Below are 20,492 nucleotides of genomic sequence, written 5' to 3' on the forward strand. Positions count from 1 at the left end.
CAATCTTTTAATAACAACACTGTGGAACGCGGCGTGGGTTTGGAAAGCGACTGACACACTGTCTCGCGTATTCACGGGCTCGGCTCCAGGAACACACAGCTCACTTACGCCCCCTCAGCCGTCATGGAACGGCGGGGAAGGGGAACTCAATCTGCCCTGGATAGCTTGATACGCTATTGTGTGCGTGCGGGGGCGAGGGGGGGGGGGAGGGGGGGGGGGGAACTTCTCGATATCCATCGGCCTGTTTCACCCAATCGAGAGCGCGGCGGGGCGCCCTCCGGAGACAAATTCTACTTGGAGTGTGTCTGTCTGAGGCGGTCGTGAGCGAGAGATAACTTGATACACTCTGACCGCGCGCCGCCGCGCCCCCCGGCGGCCGACTGTCGCACCACTGTCGCAGCGCTACTGCGTGCCGCTACCGCCGCGACCCGTTGACTGATGCAGCCTGTCTCTCTCTGTTCCAGGTACGTTTGGAGCGCCGGCCGCGGACCCGCCCACCACACTGCCAGGCCACCACGATAAGGCATCGCTGCTGTGTGTCGGTGACCCGAAAAAAAAAACCAGCAAACAACGCTCCATACTGCCTGACTGGCTCCTCGGAATGAATGCCGTTCGTCAATTACGTAACGGGCGGCGCCCGTTTTGGCCTCTCCGGCGCCAATAACAACTTTTGACGATATTCGGCGGGGCTGGCCACCCCGCCCGGCAGGCAGCCTTCGGATTATCAAGCCGCAATAACGTGCGGACAGGGAAAAAGTAAAGCAGCCGCGTCGGAGGGAAAAACGAACAAAAAAAAAATAGCGGCATTCTCAAAAATATTCCAGGAAACTTTTGACGAAAAAAAAGGGTGGGGACTTTCAAATTAAATAACCCAGATACACTGTGAGCCGACGTGAGCTACAGAAAAATCGACTTAATTTTGGAAGATGTTTACGCGAAATAAAAAGGGGATGCGGACTTACCATTGATCGAGATGAACCTTGAGTCGAACGCTGTGCGTCGTTTCCTATGGGAAGTTGACTTATATCATGGTCTTTTTTTTTCGTTTTGCTTCTTTGCGCGTGCGATATCCTGATCCACCCCGAGGTAGTCTGCCCCTGGGCCTGCGCTGTTGCGGCTCGGGCCTGGGGCCTTAGGCTAGGCCCACCGCCGCCGACTCAGCCCCCTGCTCCCCGCAGCACCGGCACTGGGGCACCGCGCGGCTCTGCGAATATTGAAGTCATCATCCCCGGAGAGAATTTCTTTGGCGCTGCCCGCCGCCCCCGCGCCGTGCCGGGCCTCCCCCTCCCCCTCCCCCTCCCTCCCCGCTGCTCCCATCGGGGTGACAAATTGCGGTAGCAGCTGCCGCGCGCGTCCAGGCCGTCCAGGCGGGCCAGGTGCGTACACGCGCCGTGAGGGGCCCTGCGCGCCATTTTTATCACGTCCGCGACGTCTCCGCGGCACGGCCGCCGGACGCGGCCATCCGCTCAGGGAGAGTCGCAAGTGATTTCGAGGCGCCGCTCCGTCTCTCTCGCACCGCACGGTCCGACGTCCGAGGAGTGCGACAGAGACAGAAGCGCTCCACAGTGGGCCAGAAGAGCGGTGGAGGCGGACGAAACTCTAGACGCGTTTTGAGCTCCAGAGTCGCTAAACAGGACTCGAACCGAACGTGTGACCCCACCAATGGATTCCTCGTCCTGAGAGCAATCCATTGGTGGGGTCACACGTTCGGTTCGAGTCCCATTTATCGACTCTGGAGCTCAAAACGCGTCTAGAGTGTTGTCCGCCTCCACCGGTCTTCTGGCCCACTGTGCGCTTTTCAGACGCGGCCCGCAGGTGGGTCGCTGCGCCGCGCGGAATGTCCAGGGCGGACAGGGCATACGGGGAGGGCACCGCCTTTGGAGGCCGTCCCTCTCGCACTGCCGGGGCGCCGCGTGGGTGCGAGGGAGACAGAGCGACCGGGGCCGCAGCCCGCCCTCTTCCGGCGCGGGGCCCGGGCTTTAGGGGCTGGAAGGCTGGAATGTGGGAGTTTCATCCGGTCCGCGCGCGGCCACGCCGCTATGCCCGCTATGTGAGGTTAACCGCGGTGCGCGCGGCGCCGCGGCCCCGCAGCGCCTCGCTGGATCGGCTCAAATCTCCAGGAGCTTGTCCAGGACGCAGCGGAGCGTGCCGCCGGGAGCGAGAGAGGCAGAACGCTGCCGGACCATCGCGTCGGACGGGCTGAGCCGAGGCGGATCGGAAAGAGTGGCGGTGCGGCGGGAATCTGGAGCGGTCGCAAATTGAAATTCCTGCTCTCCTTGCTCTCCCTGCTGGGCACGGCCTGGGCACGGCCCTGGAGAGCCGGTCCGACATGACAAATAATTAGTGGGGGCCACATCAGCCGCGGGCTGGTGAACAGGCGGGGCAAGTTTACCCTTTTGGACGGCCTCCAGCACGGCCAGCGACTCGGCGGCAGTGCCCAGGCAGTGCCGCCTGCACGCTCCAACGACGAACCCGTGGCCTGCGCCCTGGCCTGCCCCCGACGACGGGGCTCTGTCCGACTCTGTCCCACTGCAAGGCAATTACTACAAGGAGCTGAATGGAGCCCCCGAGGGGGCGCGGGGGCCGCGGGGTCGCCGTGCTGGGCGAGGACCCCGGGAGGGGTACGGCTAATTGTGCCTATTCAAAACAAGGCCACAACTTTTCTCCCTCTGACGTGGTGTCCGCTCTGGCCGTCTTCCTGGAGGGGGGCCGCCCAGCCCTGGCCCAGCCCTGGCCCGGCCAGGGACGCGTTGTCCCTCTCCCTCGCACCCCCACGGGCCGCCCCGTGAGTGCGAGAGAGACAGAGCGACTCTGTTCGGAATGAGCCTGCAGCGCCAGGGGGACAGTGGGGAAACAGATTTCCTCAAATTAGAAAGTAGCTCGCCGCTCTGGGAAATGAAAAAGTGGGTGGTGCTGGGTGGGTGGGGCTCTGGGCCTTGGGCTCGGGGCTCCAGGCGTGTGAGGCGGTGCTCTTAGCAGGCTGTACGCGCCATCAGATTCGCTGTCAATCATAACGGCCGGAATAAGGAACGGAGCGAGGAAAAGCACACCAGATTTGAAATGAGCTTTCGCGCCTTGGCTCGCCTCGCTTGCGCGTTCGTCGACTCGAACGGAGGGCGTTTTGCAGTGGCGCTGCCTCATGCCTCGCCTTGCTGCGATCATCTAATCCTTGCCATCCATTCAGCATTTCTCCGGTTGTGCTGTTCCCCCCACCCCTGCCGCTGTCTCGCTGGATTGTTTTTGTTTCTATCGCCCCGCTTCCTGGCGCGTCGCCGTTCTTTTCACAGTATAGATCTTTCTAGGGTGGTCGTGGTGGGGGTGGGGGGCCCCATCCCTCCCCCTGTCCCGTCCCAGCCGCCCGGCGAAGGGGTACTTTGTTATTTTTGTGCAGAATGGCCCGCCTGCTCGTTGGCGTTCACGACGACGGCGACGGCCTGCGCGGCGGTGCTGCGCGTCGCGCCATCCCCCGGCAGGGGGTGGAAACGGGGCTGATTTGGCGGGCCTTGGCTGCGGCGATGCGTGCACGGCCGTTTTTGCCGTTTTCACCACTTTACCGCGTTAGTTGGTAAACCACTTTCCAGCTGAAGTAGTCGTCTTAACGACAAAACCTCAACGCGTACTTAAAGAGTAAGGTTGAAGGATCAGCAAATAAGCTCCTTGGGCCGCATTGATACTTACAAAATGAGATATTCACATTTTTGTAACTTGTTTACATTTTTTTCGGCGTTTTCAGGCCAGAATCGCCGCGCCCGAACGCGGATGAGCCATTTAAAACAAGTTACAAACATGTCCATGACTCGTCCTGTGGGTTTCAAATCTTCAAAACGGGCTTATGTTCTCGAAAAGACAACATTACTCTAGAAGTACACATACAGGATTTGTGCATAAGATGTCTACTTTAGCTAGAAAGTGGGTTTCTAGGAACCACAAAAAAACAACAAACAACGGCCGTGCACGCATCGCCGCAGCCATGGCCCGCCAAATCAGCGCCGTTTCCACCCCCTGCCCCCGGCCGTCGCACAGTGGGCCGGAAGACCGGTGGAGGCGGTCGAAATTCTGGACGCGTTTTAAGCTGCAGAGTCGCTCAATGGGACTCGAACCGACCGTGTGACCCCACCAATGGATTGCTCTCGGAACGAGGAATCCATTGGTGGGGTCACACGTTCGATTTAAGCCTCATTTAGCGACTCTGGAGCTCAAAGCGCGTCTGGAGTTCTGGCCCACTGTGCGACGGAGTGGCTTGCGCAAGCTTGGGCCCTGGGAAGCGGCTCGCCGCAGGGCAAGCCGTGGGGTAGGCCGTTGGGGCTTGGCGCCCCGCCTGGCTCTAGGTCGGCTCTAGAGGTTGGCTCTAGGCAGATGCAGGAAAGAAGAAGGGCCAGATAAAGTTCAAGGGCGCCTGGCAGGCCTGGCAGGCCTCGCAGGCAGGGCGGCCGTGCTGGCAGAGAATAGTGCGTCTCAATTCCTGCCCCTCCCCGCCTCTCTCTCTCTCTCTCTCTCTCTCTCTCTCTCTCTCTCTCCTTTTCTTCCAGGCGCACGTTGCCCCGCTCGGTCATATTGCCATCTCAATATCCTCACGAATGCGCGCTTTCCGGCGCCCTTGCCTTGAGGTGGGGGGGGAGGGGGCCTCTGTGGGAAGGGCGGGTTGGGTTGGGGCACTTGGGCACAGTTGACAGCCCCCGCCTCTATTGACGGTCACTGCTGACCTATTTTTCCACTTTTTCTTCCGCCTTTCTGTATTTTTACAGCGGCTCTGTCCGAGCCTCTGCGGCCGGCCGGCCCGGCTGGCTGGCCTCTCGTTCGGTATCTCTCCGAGCCGTGCCGTGCCACGCCGTGCCACCGTCTCGAGGGGCGCTGTGTCCGGTGCAGTGCGGTCGGGAAGTGGGGGGGGGGGTGGGGGGGCTGCAGTCTTTAGCACCATGGGAGTACATCGCGCCAAATGTGTCGAGCGCGCAGCGGCGGCAGCAGGGGTCCGCAACAACCCGACGACTCGCTTGGCTTGCCCCAATTCCGGACCCTACACTGGAAACAAGGCAGTGCCCCGCCCTTTGGGCCCCCGATTTATTCCAGTCGCAGCAAATTGAAATGTTTCGACAGCGCGACGTCTGGGGCCGTGGATACGCCGGTCCGGAATTATTTTGAGAACAGATCAGAGTGATCTGGAAGCCCTCCCCTCCCCTCCGGCCACGCCGCTGCCGCCGAACCAGCTGCGTATCATTCCGACTACGCGGGGAAATACGAAATTCCAAATATTCCTTTGCTACCCGCCTCGCTTCTGCGTTGCTTCAGCGCTGCCTCTGCGGCCTGCTTCTCTCTCTCTTCCCCTCGGGATCCGGCGACGGCGACGACGCCGCGGCCCCGGCGCGCGGTTTCTGGAAGCTGGAGGGGAGGGGGAGAGGGGGAGGGTGCCGGAGGTCAACACTTTACCCTCCCGTACGGCTGAGACGGTATGCAAACACAGTGGTGCGGTATCGTTGCGCAAGTTTTCGGCCCGCATGTGTCTGCCGCGGCGCTCCCTCCGGGGCCCTCGCCGCCCTCGCCGCCCCCTCTGGGGCCCTCGCTGAGGACAGAGTCTCTCCCGGCAGTCTCTCCCCGGAAGTCTCCCCGCGCCCTGGCCGTGTCGCGGAGCGCGTTGTCGACGCAGCTGCTGCGAGTGAGCGGCTTGGTTGGCCTGGCCGGGTAGGCCGTCGGCGACGACTAGCGCCTGCCAAGCGCGGGGTAGGCAACGCGCTCCACCACCGGCCCCGCCGCGCTGCCTACCCTGACGCCTACCATTACCATTAAGGGCTAGACCACACATGATCGTATGCCATCTGCGGGTACAGGCTCGCTGTTTCAGGCTGGAACAGGCACGCTGTTTCAGGCTGGAACAGGCACGCTGTTTCAGGCTGGAACAGGCACGCTGTTTCAGGCTGGTCCGTCCGTCCGTCCGCCTGCCCCGGCTTCCGAAATGCGCCCCGCTCTCTGTCCATTGTCGGCGGCATTTGGCACCAACGGCCTTGGGCCCCTTGGCTGGCTGGAGCGGCACCCAGCGCAGCAGCGCAGCCCGGGTGGCGCTGGCGTCGGGACACGCGCACACGTCGCCTTTTATCCGACGAAATTACGACATTTTTCGTGATGCCATTTCATCTACCGTCGACGTCGTCGCTTCCCCGTCGGCGTCCTGCGTCTTCCCGCTGCTCTTCCCTTTATACCCGGACTGGCTGGGGTGTCGTACAGTCGTGCATGTCGGGGCGGGGGCAGCGAGTTAGGATGCGATAGAGGACACCTTAGCACGCACAGCCCCTCTCTCTCTCTCTCTCTCTCTCTCTCTCTCTCTCTCTCTCTGTCTCTCCCACACACGAGCAGACTGGAGACCCGATTAGGTCTCCCCCTCCCCTCCCTTTGAGTTGAGCGTGACAAGCATTGGTCCGCCGTCGCTTCGAGTTAGCCGGGCCGAGCCGGGCCTAGCCAGGCAGGCCGGCGAGCCCTGCCCTCGCGACGGCCCCTGGGGCGCCGGGCCACCCCCTTTGTTTTTGTGCGGGCCACGCATGGAGGTGCGAGCCAAGGGCCCGCGAAGGGCAGTCCTCTCTCTCTCTCTCTCTCTCTCTCTCTCTCCTCTCTCTCTCTCTCCCTCCCCTTGGTGTTGGCTGTCGCGGGGGTTCTTCGTCAAAGACGCGGGAAGCTGTCCTCGAAAGAGAAAACACCGGGAGCGAGGAAACACACGTCAAACATTCCGAGCGGCGACCGCGCGCTCGAAATAGTTGCAAATGTTGTTACTCCGCTGGGAACGGAGGCCGACGACACACCGCAAAAAAACTAGAAGACGAAAAATGGTGAAAAAAGACGGATGGTCTTTGTGGCGCTTGTACAATGTCTCCATTTGTGCGCACGACGTTGCCGCCCAGATAAAGGAGCAGATTTTGGCAATGTCCAGCTGGAAGGACGGAGAAGTGGCTCAGTTTTTTCTCTCTCTCTCTCTCTTTCTCGCTCTCTCTCACTCTCGTTCGCCCCTCGCGGCTCCCGTTCCCCGGAGGTTCTGGCTTTTGTTGGATCGGTGGACAGTCTTGCTGAGATAAGATTAGGCCACGTCCGCCATTGTGAGAGACATGTGTGTATTCAGCCGGACAGCCGGGCCGAGTGAGTAGGGGTAGCGGAGGGTACACTGTAAGCAGCGCGCGAATTTCGAAAAAGTGGCCGTCTGCGGGGAAAGCACTCGTTGTGTGTTTGTGTGTGTGCGCGCGCGTGTGTGGAGTCCACTGCACTGCGGCCGAACGGAACTCATCCGTTACGTCTGATGCGTTTCTATCCGTCAAGTCCCGTACCCTCCCCCTACTTTCCGACCTACACTACTCACCACACACACACACACACAGAGCACTGCAGTGGACGGGGTACACACACCGATAAACAGCATTAGCGCTAACCTGGTTGCCTGTCACTGTCACAGCAGCCCTGCTCTGCAATTATCCAGAGAGACACGTGCACCTGAAAATTCAAATTTAAAATGCGGGGACTTTACTTTTTTTTTCAAAGTTTTTGTTTTTTAAATGTGAGACCAGTGTGAATATATGCCCGGAGTGTGATGTGACTGCGGAGAACCCCACAGCTCGTCGCCACCAACTGTGCCTGCGACTGGCCGTGCCGTGCCGCGGCTGGGGCGTGACGTGCCAGCTCGTCGCCGACCCCCCGAGAAAAAGATCTCTTTTTTCTCTAATTTAAAGCGCTCTTTTTTCTCGCGTCTCTCTTTCTCCCTCGCCCTTTTCTTCTTTCTTTCTCTCTTTCTCTCTCTGCGCGTCGAAGGCCTCCGCGCGCCGGGTCGGCGCAAGGTCACAACGCCGCCGAATTGCGCAGGCGGCCTGAAACTAAACACTCTTTGCCCCCCCCTCCTTTTCCAGGACGTGCCGCCAGAGCACTAACGAACAACAAGCCATACAGGCGGCGGCAGGGAAATGCCAGCTACGGTTGCCACTCCTTTCAAGGTTGTCTTGCTCCAGTGCCATTCCGACTGCGGCTCCGGGGCAAAGGAGGTATGCAGCACGCCGCCCGCCCCGTGGCCCCCCTAGGCGTCTCTTTGTGCGAAGCCACTTCGCCAGCCACTCCGCAGGTGTAGTCGCACTACCCTGCATTCATCCCCCTTGCAGCAGGAAAGTTGGCTCCTCTTTCCTGCTCTCCACCGACTTTCAAAGGCAAGACAGAAACGGAGGAGGACCATTTCTCTCGAAATCCCGATCGAGGCAGTCAGAAGCTATCGAAGTCAGTCACATTTTCGTGAAACCAGAGCAAAGAAATCGAAGCCTTGACGACCCGTAGTTCTTGAAATCCCCCATGGTTCTTTTCATTTCAGTAAATTTTATTCGTATTTCACCAGTATTTTAACGACACGTTCAAATCGATGCGGTCCTCATACATACGCAAGCCGATCCCAGTGCAAGCGCGGATAATTTTGTAATGTGCTGGATTTCAATTAATCCTCGGGGGGTGGCTCTCGCTCACGCACTCTCTCACTCACACTCCAGAGCACTGGTACACTGCTGGACAGGCGTCGCCGCATCGGCGGCCACAATATGTCGAAGCGCTCACGGACGTGCGTGTACACCGTGACTAGCGCACGCACTCACACGCACGCACACGGACACACACACACCAACACGACGGATCGGACACCGCCCCGACACTCTAATTAGAATTTAAATCGGTTGGAACAAACGCGAAAATTATGCGTCAGCGGGGAGGAGGGAGGGGGGCGGAGGGAGTAGTGCAGTCATGGTCTGTATTTGGGGGAATCTTTAATTCGCCTCGTGGTTGCGTTTGGGTCGGACTTTTAGCGGTCAAAATCAAAAAATTTCGCAAAAAAATACTAAAAGTTTTTTTTTTGAAGTTTTTTGACCTGTGCGGTACTTTTTGCTTTGAGGTCGGTGCCCCGCGGTGATGGACACGGGCAGCGCTGTTGGGCGGTCGGCCCGGTGCACTGCAGCACGTTCCCAGCAGTGGCGGCGTGGCTTGCAGTGGCGTGTCTGGCGCGTTCTCAGCGCGCGTGCGCATTAGCGCGTCGTTATCTTTATGTCCTTTCGGCCTGCTGGCCCTTGGCGGGCCGAGGCCCGGCGAGCGGCTGGCGCTAGCAGTGTGGTGGCCGTCGCGGCGTGCAGGACTGGACCACCGCGCGTCACGCATCCTGCGCGGGCGGGCGGGGCGGGGCGCCTGGCAGGTGCAGAGTGGCGGTCATCCTGGCTGCCATTATGGTAATGGGGCCGATAAGATCGCGGGGCCGCCACTCCCACGACCCGTCTAATGCTTTAATTAGCTTCATGGGAAAGCTCTACTTTTGACTCGTCTAGCCTGCCGGCCTGCCCTGCCGGCCTGCCCGCCACGCACACGTCGGACGAGTCGGACCCCCCACGGGGCCCCGCGCGCCCCCCGCCGCTGCACCATAATCTGGATGGCGAGCGGGGCGGGGGGCGGTAACGCCCTGGTAACGTCCTGGGTAACGCCCTGTGCACCGTACTCTGGCGCTGGAACTACCCCGATCCTGCAGCCCAGCCGCCTGGCCGGGCCCTCAACTTCTGATTATGTTGCACAAATCCTTTGAGAGCAATCGAACGCTCCACTCGCTTGCCCCCTCCCCCACCCCCTCCCCCTCGGGCCCTGGGGCGGCCCTTCGGAGTGGTGCGAGCTTGATGACGGGGGTGTTGTTGGCGCGGGAGGGGTTTGCTGCAGCGTTTTCGCCGCCGTTCGCTGCTCCGCCGCTCCGCTGCCGGCCAACACGTCTAATAGAGTGGAAGTCGTGGCCCGTTATTGGTTCGAGGGCCCTTCGACGCCCTCCGCCGCCCCGGAGCCCTTTCGGGGCCCTTCGCCGAGGTCGTGCATGCTGGCCGCGCTGCCCGTTCCCAATATGTTGCCCTTTTTTCGGCGCCCCTGGTGGCCGCGCGGCCCGCCAGGCTGGGCCTAATTCCTCGATACGGAGGATAATCTTTTGTTTGTTGCTGCGCCGTCTCTCTCGCACCGCCCTGACGGCCCGCGAGTGCGGGAGGGACGGCACTGCGAGGAGCAGCAGCCCGGAGCCCTCGCGGCCAGCCCAGCGGTACATCAATGCGACGTGCCCCCTCCCCCCCCCCCTCCCTTCCCCCGCCGCGCCTCGCTGGCTTCAATTTTTGCAGCTCAGCATTATGTTCTCTGTCTCTCTCCCTCTCTCGGCCTCGCCCTTCATCCAATCATGTCGGGAAGAAATCATTTGGTGCAGCGTCCTGCTGCCGGGCTCCTCTGGGACCGATGACTGGGGAAGCTGGCGACAGGCTGGCGACCGGACCGGAGAGAGAGAGAGAGAGAGAGAGAGAGAGAGAGAGAGAGAGAGAGAGAGAGAGAGAGAGAGAGAGAGAGAGAGAAGGGTCCTTCCGAGTTCTCTGCGGCGTATCGGTCGTGCATCTCATCGAAGCCAGAGACCCGCTCCTTTCCGACTGCGTTTTGCTGACGAGGCGACTTGCTTTTCCGATTGCTTCTTCTCTCGTTGACGCAATGTTAGAAAGCCACTCCTGAAAGCAATATTCCCAGTTTTCAATGTTGTTTCGTTTCAAAACAATAAAATAATTCTTAAAAAAAAAAAGAAATGTTTTTGATCTTTGCTAGTATACGCGTGTTTGTTTCAATATTCAAATTGTTCAACCAAGTGCGAAAACATTCTTGGCCTGAATCGTCTGCTCTCAAACGCATCCAAAAAAAAGGCACCAAAAAAACACCTTTCTGTTGGTGCAGTCTGCTTGGAAATGAGAGGTCGTTGAGTGTTGTTCTTTACTGCCGCGAGTGAACCGCCACCGCGGCGACGTGTGTCCCAGTTGTTGTTTTTGCTGTTTCCTTTTTTCCCCTTGCTGCCTCTTCATTTTCGCCGAGCGGTGCTTCTGTCGCCTCACGTCCCGCCGCGTCTGGCAGTGTGGCAGACAGGCAGCGCCACCTTCGTCTTGTTGATTCGTAATGAATTCCGGCGGCAAAGACTGTCTGCGCGCTTACGGTGTACACGGTGTGGCGCAAACGGTAGCGAAACGGAGCGACGCCGCCAGTCTCACGCAGTCCCACGCAGCAGGACTAATTATTTCATTTGCGTCGCCGGTGACGTAATCGTAATGCGAGTGACCGCCACGGTGGCGGCGTCGACGGCGAGGTCCTCCAGGTCGCCGACGACGGGGGTCCTCCAGGTCGCCGACGGCGAGGTTCTCCGTCCCTCCAGGTCGGCGGCGCGGCGGCCCCGGCACCGTTTCCGGCGTGGGAGTGCCGGCGATGGGGTTCCGTTTAGGGCGGGATATTGTTTCCGGTCCTTGATCGAAGGGCCGCAGGACGTTATTCGCAGAATCTTCGTCGCCGGCCGCCCTGCGAATAAGCGCCTCGAGACCGCCGTCGCCGAGACCACGCCGAACGCCGACTGTACTCCGAAAGCTTCAGTCTTTTTATTTCCCTGAAACTGTTCTCCGAAAGCTAGACTATTTTTTCCCGAGACTGTACCGCCAGCGCCAGCTTTTTCCCCGACACTGTACTCCGAACACGATTGCAATGCCGGGGGGCGGTATGGCGCAGGAGAGAGGCGCGCACGCCCGACGTCGTCGTCCCCGAGGACATTAGCGCATCATATCCTCCGCCAAGCAAGGCACCGCCCTGAGAGGGAGCGAGTGTGTGTGTGTGTGTGTGCGCGCCAGGTCGTCCACACGCGTCGCGCGCGCCCACCACGCCCGTGACGGTATACGGCGTGCTGCGTGGGGGTTAATAGTTTCGGCGGTGACGTCACACGCAAGTTGCGATACGCCCGGGCCATAAAAACGCACTTAGGCCCTTCCCCCCCCCTTTCTGCTTTTCCCTGCAAAGGGCGAACGCGCCGCGACGCCAGGCGTCGTTTTTAAGCGCCGACGCTCGCCAGGAGCGCGGCAGTGGTACAGTGTGTGTGCCGATAGCGGGGCGCACCGTGCGATGTCGTGAACCGACCCACTGCACTGTAATTGCCAGTGTGGCTGCGTCGCCGCGCTGCCTTGCCTGTGACTTCCCTCCCAGGAAGGCAGGCAGCATGCGAATGCCGAAGAGTCCGCTTCGCGTCTGTCTCTCTCGCACACCGTAGTCTGTAGTGGCGTGCGTCTTCCCTCCCAGGACCGCGGGGCTGCTCTCGACGCACTACGGAGTGTGTGAGAGTTTGTTGTTGGCGGCGTCTCCGCTCCACTGTTTGTTCCTCTTTTCGGTCCGACCTTCCCCCTCCCCTCCGCCACTGCGTGCGCGATCCGCTCGCTGCAGCGCCACGCGGCGACGCCATTCAAAATTAAAGAGTCCACGCGCCGGGAAAAGGGGGTGTTTGTGTATTTACTAACGGCCTTGATGCCAGATAGGGCACATTTTGTTGTTTGCTCAGACTGCCGTGAGCGCCGTGTGTGTGTGTGTGGTGTGTGCGTGTGGTGCTGGACTCGGCGTTCTTATCAGTGCCTCCAAGTTGGCTGTTGAGAGTCCCCATCCAGCTCCATCGGGTCGTTGCCCCGTCGTTGCAGCAGTGCTGCGGGCGGACTCGGCTCCGCTCGGCTCGACGCTCGCCGGCCGCGGCTCCAAAGTGTGCCAAAAGTTTCGGTCGTGCTTCGCAAAGGAGGGCCGGCCGGTCAGTTGAGCTAAGGGCCTTACAGTGGCGGAGACAGCAGTAATGCGCCCGTCTCTCTCGCACGCCGTGTGAGTGGGAGAGAGACAGCGCGGGCCTTTTAACGGCGTGGTGGGTTCTTTTTTGCGGGTGTGGTGTGTCTCCTGGCGATGAAGTCGGTGAAGTGATAATATCTGGAGGGAAGGGGGCCTGGAGGCCTTGAAGACCGTGAAGGTCGAAGGGGTCGTCTTTTCGGACTTTCCGAAGAAGCGTCGGCAGGCCTGGCCAGGCGCCTGGACCGCCACCGCCACCGCGGAGTGGAGGGGGTCGGCTAGGGTTCCCTCAGGTAAGCCCGGTGAACCACGGCAAAGTTTTTTACCACGCGCGTCCCGGCGGCCTGTAGTCGATTCCAAAGGGCGCGGGCTTGAAATTTCCGCCCCGAAATTTATCCCCTACGTGCCCGGGCCCCGGGCCGTGTGCCTGGGGCCGAGCTGTGCCCGGACTGTGCCCGGGCCGGGCTGGGCCGCGTCGCCGCGTCGCAGGCCGCACGGATGCGCACCAATAACTTGGTCCGTGCCGCCAAGTTCGCCGAGCACCTTCCCTTTGTGCCCGCCTTGTGTGTGTGTGTGTGTGTGCGTGTGTGTGCGCGAACGGAATTCTATAGGTGGCGCTCATAATTAGGTGAGATAATGAGAAGGGCTCCCTAACAAGGACTGGAACGGGGTGGGGCCGTGCCAAGAAGGCTTGGCTCTCGTCTGCCTTGCCGGCGAGGGCCTCTGCGACCTGGTCTATTCCAGCCAGCCCGGCCCCTCCGAAGACGCTCTGTCTCTCTCGCACCGCGACGGGACGCGCCGCGAGTGCGACAGAGACGGAGCGACGGAGCGGAGCCCTCCGGAATCGGTCTGCTGATGCTGTCGCCGCCAAGCAGCCGCGCCAATATCTTGGGGCTCCCCCCCCCCTTTCTTACCGCGCTCCGACCCTACACTGTCTCCGAAATCGCTTTCCGTTTTCATGCTGTTTTTGTTTTGATTGTGTTGTTGTTGTTGCGGCTGCATCACGCTGGCCGACGAGCAAGGCGTGTGCGTCGACGGGGCGTAACTTCTAAAGGAAGCCCCCTCGAAAAGACCGAAGAGCGAACCCCGATTCCAAGTAAAATCTGTCCGAAAGTAAACACGAAACAAGGCGGCAAGGCGCGGGCCCGCACTGTGAGATGATTTGTGGTAATTGCAGCCTGCACTGTACACTGCTACACTGTAAGGCTGCAGACGGCGGCGTTGTTCTGATTGGCGGCGCATACTGATGGTGGGAACGCGGTGGGGCCGCACTCATTAAGGTGCTCTCCGTCTCTCTCGCACGGGGCCGCGGCGGCGAGAGAGAGAGAGAGAGAGAGAGAGAGAGAGAGAGAGAGAGAGAGAGAGAGAGAGAGAGAGAGAGAGAGAGAGAGAGAGAGAGAGAGCGCGTTCGGCGGCCCGTACTGCACCCGGCCGGCGGTGGGCCGTTGTGGCACTGCCCGGCCGGCTAGCCTCCACTCGGCGGTATGGGACCCATTGTTGCGGGCTAACAATGCAAGCCCCCAACAATAAACACATTTTCCCAGCAGCGCCGACCGCCAGCCAGGCAGCCAGCGCCTGCACCGCAAGGGCCGCCGCCGCCGCGGCTTGTAGGGCTTGTACTGCTCGGAGCGCTTCAAGTGGCGGCGCCCGGCCCCGGACCCTGCGGTGCTGCAGCTAGCGCTAGCGCCCAAGATGTCAGGCCAGCGCGGCGGTTCTGAAACGAAAAGGGGGGGGGGGGCGCCGCGGGAATCGCTCTGTCTCGTATTGTCTGGCGGGCGCTTCTTTTAAAACGGATCCGAGTCGACGCCGCGACGCCGCGGGCAATGGCACCGCGGGGGTAATTGCCTCTGTGTGTGTGTGTGTGTGTTGTGTTCGTCTCGCCGTGCCTCCCGCCGCCCCAGCCACTCGGCGCTGTGTGTGTGTGTGTGTGTGTACTCCACACTCGCTGACTGACTGCATACACTTATCCACCCTCGCGGCCTCCTTCACCTCCCTGCCGCAGGCCGTGGTGCCGTCGGCGCAGCGTGCTGGAGGGCGGGGGGGGGGGGGGGGGGGGGTCCCGGGAGAGGGGCGCGTCGCGTGGAGAGGCAAGGCAGGCAGGCGCGGTGTTTGCCCCATTACCAGGTCCGCGACGACGCAGCGACGCAGCCTCGCGACGCACTTCTAGTGCCGCAGACTGCAGCAGCAGCGTGTCCGGGTCGCTCTGCCCCCCCCCCTCCCCCGCGCCCTGGGAGAAAATAGAAAATTCATGCGGTCACGGTCCGCGAGGCACTTACAACAACCGGAACTGCACCCGGAAAAACGACCTCGCCGAGAGACGCGGTTGGAGTCCCAGGTCCCCGCCAGCATCCTGCCCTGCCACTCCGATCGCCGTGGTAATGAAGGGAGGTGCATCAGGTGCCAACTGGGGAGGACGCCGTCGGCGCAGACACGGCCGCCAAGGACGCTCTGTCTCTCTCGCACTCGCGGTGCGTGCCGTGGCGGTGCGAGAGAGACAGACACCGCTCCGCATCGAGTCCACCGCCTCTGTTCCCCTTCCTGTGCTGTATGGATGGGCAGCCCCCCCCCTTCCTAATTACGTCGCCACTATGCTAATGAGCGCTGCGGGAGAGGCGTTTCTGCCACGCACGCTGCCAGCGCAGCCCGCCCGCCGGAATTATTTTTTTAAACTCAAGATTTGGGTCGGCCGGCGCGGCGCGGGCGAGGCCGGGGCGTGACCGCGCGAGGACGAGGGGAGAAATTGATAACTCTGAATTAGTACATCCGGAATTGTGTTTGCGAGCGGGAAAGTTTTTCGGAGCCGAGCTCACTTGCGGGGTTAGGGAGCGGCCGCTGTGACGGAAGAATTCGTCAAGTCGTCTTTCAGAAATAAAGAGAGAGGAAAAATAAGGAAGTGGATGGGGCGGGGCACCGCGAGGGGCACCAGCAAAGCCGAGGCAAAGCTGGAAGCTGTTTGGGAACACCGTGGCCCGTTACACTTGCACAACTACCGTAAACTTTTCGGCGGCCGCGCGAAAAACAAATAAAGTCACCAACAGGGCGAAATACGAATAGACGGACGGGCCGGGGGCCGGAGGGACACTGCGCAAGAAAAAAGGGGGACTTCGGCTTCCAGTGTAGGGCCCCGGCAATTAGGCCGGTCCCTGTTGTTTTTCCGTCCGGACCAATTCTATTTTTACTTGGAGATCGGGCCAAGTTTTATCATAAAACTATCCGGACGTTATCCGCTGCAGTCACTTGTCTTTGTTTATGGTCCCTTCCGCCCAACTTGTGTATACACGCCGCCTTCCATTTATCACACTTCCGGTCCGAGAGAGAGAGAGAGAGAGAGAGAGAGAGAGAGAGAGAGAGAGAGAGAGAGAGAGAGAGAGAGAGAGAGCGGTGCCGAACTTGCGGCGTCGCTCCGCCGCATCTCCAAAGTGTTTTCATCTCGGCGGCACGAAAAAAAAAATTCAAAATCGATTCGCGACCCGGTGGCGGCGGCGGCGGGAATCGAACTTGCGAATCGGCGAAGTAGGCCGCCGCCGGCGAGGCGGCCTGTGCCGGCGCGCAGGGCTGGCGCTCGGGTTGCCTACCCCGCGGCACGCGGGCGCTCTCGGCCTCACCGCCAGACGCTCGTCATCCACACTGGAATTTCGCTCGTTCACCAAGCGAAGGCCCTTATTTTTAAAATGGAGGGGGGGGGAGGGTTTAAGCCGAGCGGCGGGGCGGGGCTGAGTGACGGCGAGGCCTTGGCGCGGCTGCCTTGGCTGCCTCCACTGTGGGGCGGATACGTCCCCCGAGTCCGACCGGCAGAGCGCTGCGTGGCGCTGCGCGTGTGGAAGGCAGCAAGGGGATCGTCGTCATCCTGCCTTAACTCGCCCACATCCCATCCCGGCTGGGCTGGGATGGATCCACGCCACGCCACTGGCAGGCCACGCCACTGGCAGGCCACGGCCACGGCACTCCATTGCGCGCTAAATCTCCCCGCGCCTTCATCAGGCTGCGCGCTGCGCCTCGCAGCGAGGCTAGCGAAGCCCTCAAGATGAGGCGGGCTGCCAGCTCGGGCTGCCTGCCTGCCTGCCCGGGACTGTATTTGCTGACGTCGGCGGCGCAATCTTCCTTTTCCGATGTATCCGTGTGCTAATAGTAAAGCGAGCCCCCCTCCTCCTCCGCGAGTGTGTCAGGCAGGACCCGAGGCCGTCCACGCCGCGCATGGAGGCTGATGCCGAGGTCGCGTCGCTCTGTCCCTCTCTCTCGCACCGATAGGGGTCGACCCGTGAGTGCGAGAGAGACAGGCAGACCAGCGGCTCGGAATCAGCCCGCCTGGATTACAACACGTGTCAGAACCGCGCGCGCCCCTTCTCCGCACCGGGATTTGCTTCTTGACGTTTACCCCCCCCCCCCCCCGCGCAACTGTCCCCGGTATCCATCTCAGTGGCAGTTAGCTCGGCAGCGTTTCAGTGCGCGTTTCACGCCCCATGATCCTTTGCCCTCTCTCTCTCTCTCTCTCTCTCTCTCTTCGCTTCCTTTCCACACCCTACTCTCACTCCCCCCGCCCCCACCCCGATCCACTTCCGCTTCTCAAATAATTTCATCTGGAACCTCCTTCCTCTCCATCGTCGTCGGGGGCGATTGCCCCGATAACATTGACATGACGAAATCGAGAAAAAGTCGTCGGTCTGCTTCTCTCAAATGTTCTTCTGTGTGTCTGTCGCCAGTGTGTGTGTGAGTTCGTGTCTCCCGGCTCTCGCCGCGCGTGTGTGTGTGTGTGAGGGAGGTTTTCGGCCATAACCCTGCCAGTGTCCTTATGAGGGTTGGGCTGGTGCCTGGGCTGGTGCGCCGAGGCGGGTCTACTCTGCTCCCAGGCGGCGGGCTGTTCATTTAAATTCACTCTGGTTTGTTTTCACGATCTGGAGGAGGAACAGAGGAGAGAGAGAGAGAGAGAGAGAGAGAGAGAGAGAGAGAGAGAGAGAGAGAGAGAGAGAGAGAGAGAGAGAGAGAGAGAGAGAGAGAGAAGGGGCTGAGGCAGGGAGGGGTGTGCTCTTGCAAAACAAGCTCTCCGGGTTCCCGTTCCCTCGGCCTTGCTCCTTGCTCGGTGCAGTCGGTACCCGTGTGCATGGCGCGGAAGGGGCGGTGTGTTCATGGTGTCCCCGGATCCGGTTCCCAGTGTCACCCGGACCTACGGAAAGAGCAAAGCGCACTGTTAAAAAACCTGTCCGAAAAATCGGCTTTACAAACTGGAAAAAAGAGATGGAGAGGTTGTCGAACTGCTTTGGTCATTTCGGAGCTTCTTCCCAGGCTTTACCCTGTCTTCATTTACAGTGTGGGCGGGGCGGGGCGGGCGGTGTTCTCGTTGTGTAGAGCTGCAGCACTGCAGACTGCATTGGGGGTGCGGCTCGGCACGGCGCGGCACGCCCTTGACAAAGTGCGCCGACAACATTCTCATACACGGGTGCGCTGCCGTGCTCGTTACTCTGGAGTGGGCCCGGCGGCTCTTTAGCCGAGGGGCTGAAAACGACTCCGTCTCTCTCGCACCGCCGCGGCCGCCGCCACCGCGCCGCGAGTGCGACAGAGACGGAGCGACCCGAACGCGCTAACGAGTGTTTGGACGGCCAAATGGTGGGGGGCGTGCACGGCGTGGCGTACCGGAAGCCCTCCGGACGTACCGGGATCGCGCACGGCGCCCGCTGCGAGAGAGACAGAGAGAGAGAAAGCTTCCTGGACGTCCAGAAAAGCAGCTTCGCGGATCAGGAATGCTCTCGCGATGGGTTCGTGGAAACCACCGCATGCGTTCGGATTGGGTTTTACCAGAGAGCCTTTACCTTTCATGGAAAAAAGAGGAGGGAGCGCCAACACACTGCATGCAACCTTTTTAGTTTCTGTGACGAGCGCTCTCGGTTTCGCGTTCACGCGGTCGTGCAAGCCACAGCAATTAGTGCGTGCCTGCCCAACTGAAAAAAAAATATGAATAAATAGATGGACTCGACTGGGAGTCGAACCCGCAGCCTTGACTAACGCCTTGTTTTCTGTTGCAGCGGCGGCACAGCGCCAGCAGTCCTTCCGGGTGACGCCCTACAACACGAGGGTCGTGGAGGGCCGGGAGGCGCGGCTGCCCTGCGAGGTGGACCACCAGCAGGGCTCCGTGCAGTGGACCAAGGACGGCTTCGCGCTCGGTGAGTCTTGCCCCCACAGTGGGCCAGAAGACCGGTGGAGGTAGCCAAAATTCCAGACGCGTTTTGCACTCGCACTGAGCGTGTGACCCCACCAATGGATTGCTCTCCGAACGAGGTGGGGTCACACGTTCGGTTCGAGTCCCATTTAGCGACTCTAGAGCTCAAAGCGCGTCTAGAGTTTTGGCCACCTCCGGCGGTCTTACTGTGCGTCGAGTCCCTGCCGCGGATCTCTCCCTCGGAATTCGCAGTGCCGGTAATTTTGGCGACGCTGTTGCCTCTTTCACCGGTCATTTGGGGAGGGCGCACTTTCGGCGCTCGTTCCGCAGTTACAGCGGCGGCCTGTCTGTCTGTCTGTCTGTCTGTCTGTCTGTCTGTCTGTCTGTCCGGGTTGGGTTTGCGATGTCGCGCGGCTTCGGATTAGGCTCTCCGCTACGACTCCACTCCAGCGCGCAGTGCCGCGCCGAGACTGCCCTGAGATGGCTCCTAAATCCCGCTCGCAGTGCGTTTATTGAAAAGACCGCCCTTGCTAATTCACCGGGATGAATACAGTGCAGGTCCGTCGTCCTGTCTCTGTCGCACTGAGAGCGATTCTTGGAAGTCCGCGAAACACAGAGGGGGAAATCACGCTGTCCGACTTGAGCGGCCCATTTCGTATTTGCGAAGGGTGGGCCAAGGTTACGGTGTCGTGTACACACGGGGTGTGCTGCGCGGGCGTCGGGGGGCCCCAGAGACCCCCAGTGGTGCGTCTGGAGGACTCGCAGAGGTTGTCCGTCCACTCGCTTTGGATATCGGAGTGGTATTCCCACCGGCCGACCGGCTTGCCAGCACTGTACAGTGTACACCCTCGAGTGAGCCAGTGATCTTGAAAGGACAATCCACAGGGCACAGACTGTTTAAACTCAGAGACCTGGGGACATGTGTGTGCCGCTTCGGAACGTGTTTATAACCGATCCTCAAGCTTACAATAATGCACCCTTAAATTTTAAAACTGTTCCTGAAGCTTACAATAATTTTACCTCCATTTTTAAAACTGTATCTCAAGGTGACAATCATTTCCCCCTGATGCTACTGCACCCATTTTTTCTTTCTGTTTTTTCCTCGGGACAAACTTGTTACACCCAGCTCCAGCGGTAAGAGGCCAGGACATCGGTAACGAGTGTACTAACCTGCCTGGGCGCCTCCAAAGTCGCCGTGCGCCCTTATTGGCTGTTTGCGGACTCGCCACTCGTCGACTCGTCCAAACGGCCGTCTCCTTTCGCCAAATCTTAATAAGAGCACTCGGGGGACGACTTTAACTTTTTTGTTAATAGCTCTTTGGCGCAAGTTGTAATAAAAAAAGTGAATAAAGTCGCGGTGGTGGGCGGACGGGCCCCGCGCGGGGAGTACAGGGTGTGCCGCATAAAAGTGATACTGGAGGGGGGAGGGGAGGGGGTTTGGTTGGTTGACCCCTTAATTCGTTCCAGCGGCGGTGCCACGGCGGGCCCAGACACGCTGCTAGCTGCTGCTAGTGTGAATAAATGTGCGCCTAAGTGCCGCCGCAGTTGCGCCGCCACTTGACGACTCTCTGTCTCTCTCGCTCTCTTTCTCCGCCCCCTCCCACTCTCTTTCTGATCTCCCTAGCCTTTAATGGTAATGGTGACGGAGCGGCCAGAGCCCGCGCAACGCAGATGCGTGCTGGGTTGCCTACCCAGCCGACCGCAGGCGCTTGCCACACCG

The 20,492-nt window shown here is 60.5% G+C and overlaps 2 protein-coding genes across 2 annotated transcripts in view; both read left to right on the forward strand.

Moving 5' to 3' along the window:
- Nucleotides 1-20,492, forward strand: part of LOC117639275 — a 380,425-nt gene that overhangs the window by 250,505 nt on the left and 109,428 nt on the right. The window lies entirely within an intron of this gene.
- LOC117639707 (irregular chiasm C-roughest protein-like) overlaps nucleotides 1-20,492 on the forward strand; it is an 87,381-nt gene that overhangs the window by 65,325 nt on the left and 1,564 nt on the right. The window contains exon 2 of the mRNA XM_034375583.1: nucleotides 18,639-18,776. Coding sequence (XP_034231474.1) covers nucleotides 18,639-18,776 — 138 coding nt within the window. The remainder of the gene's footprint in view (nucleotides 1-18,638; nucleotides 18,777-20,492) is intronic.

The sequence above is a fragment of the Thrips palmi genome, unplaced genomic scaffold (genome assembly GCF_012932325.1).
Source record: "Thrips palmi isolate BJ-2018 unplaced genomic scaffold, TpBJ-2018v1 HiC_scaffold_11, whole genome shotgun sequence".
In the NCBI taxonomy this organism is placed as follows: Eukaryota; Metazoa; Arthropoda; class Insecta; order Thysanoptera; family Thripidae; genus Thrips; species Thrips palmi.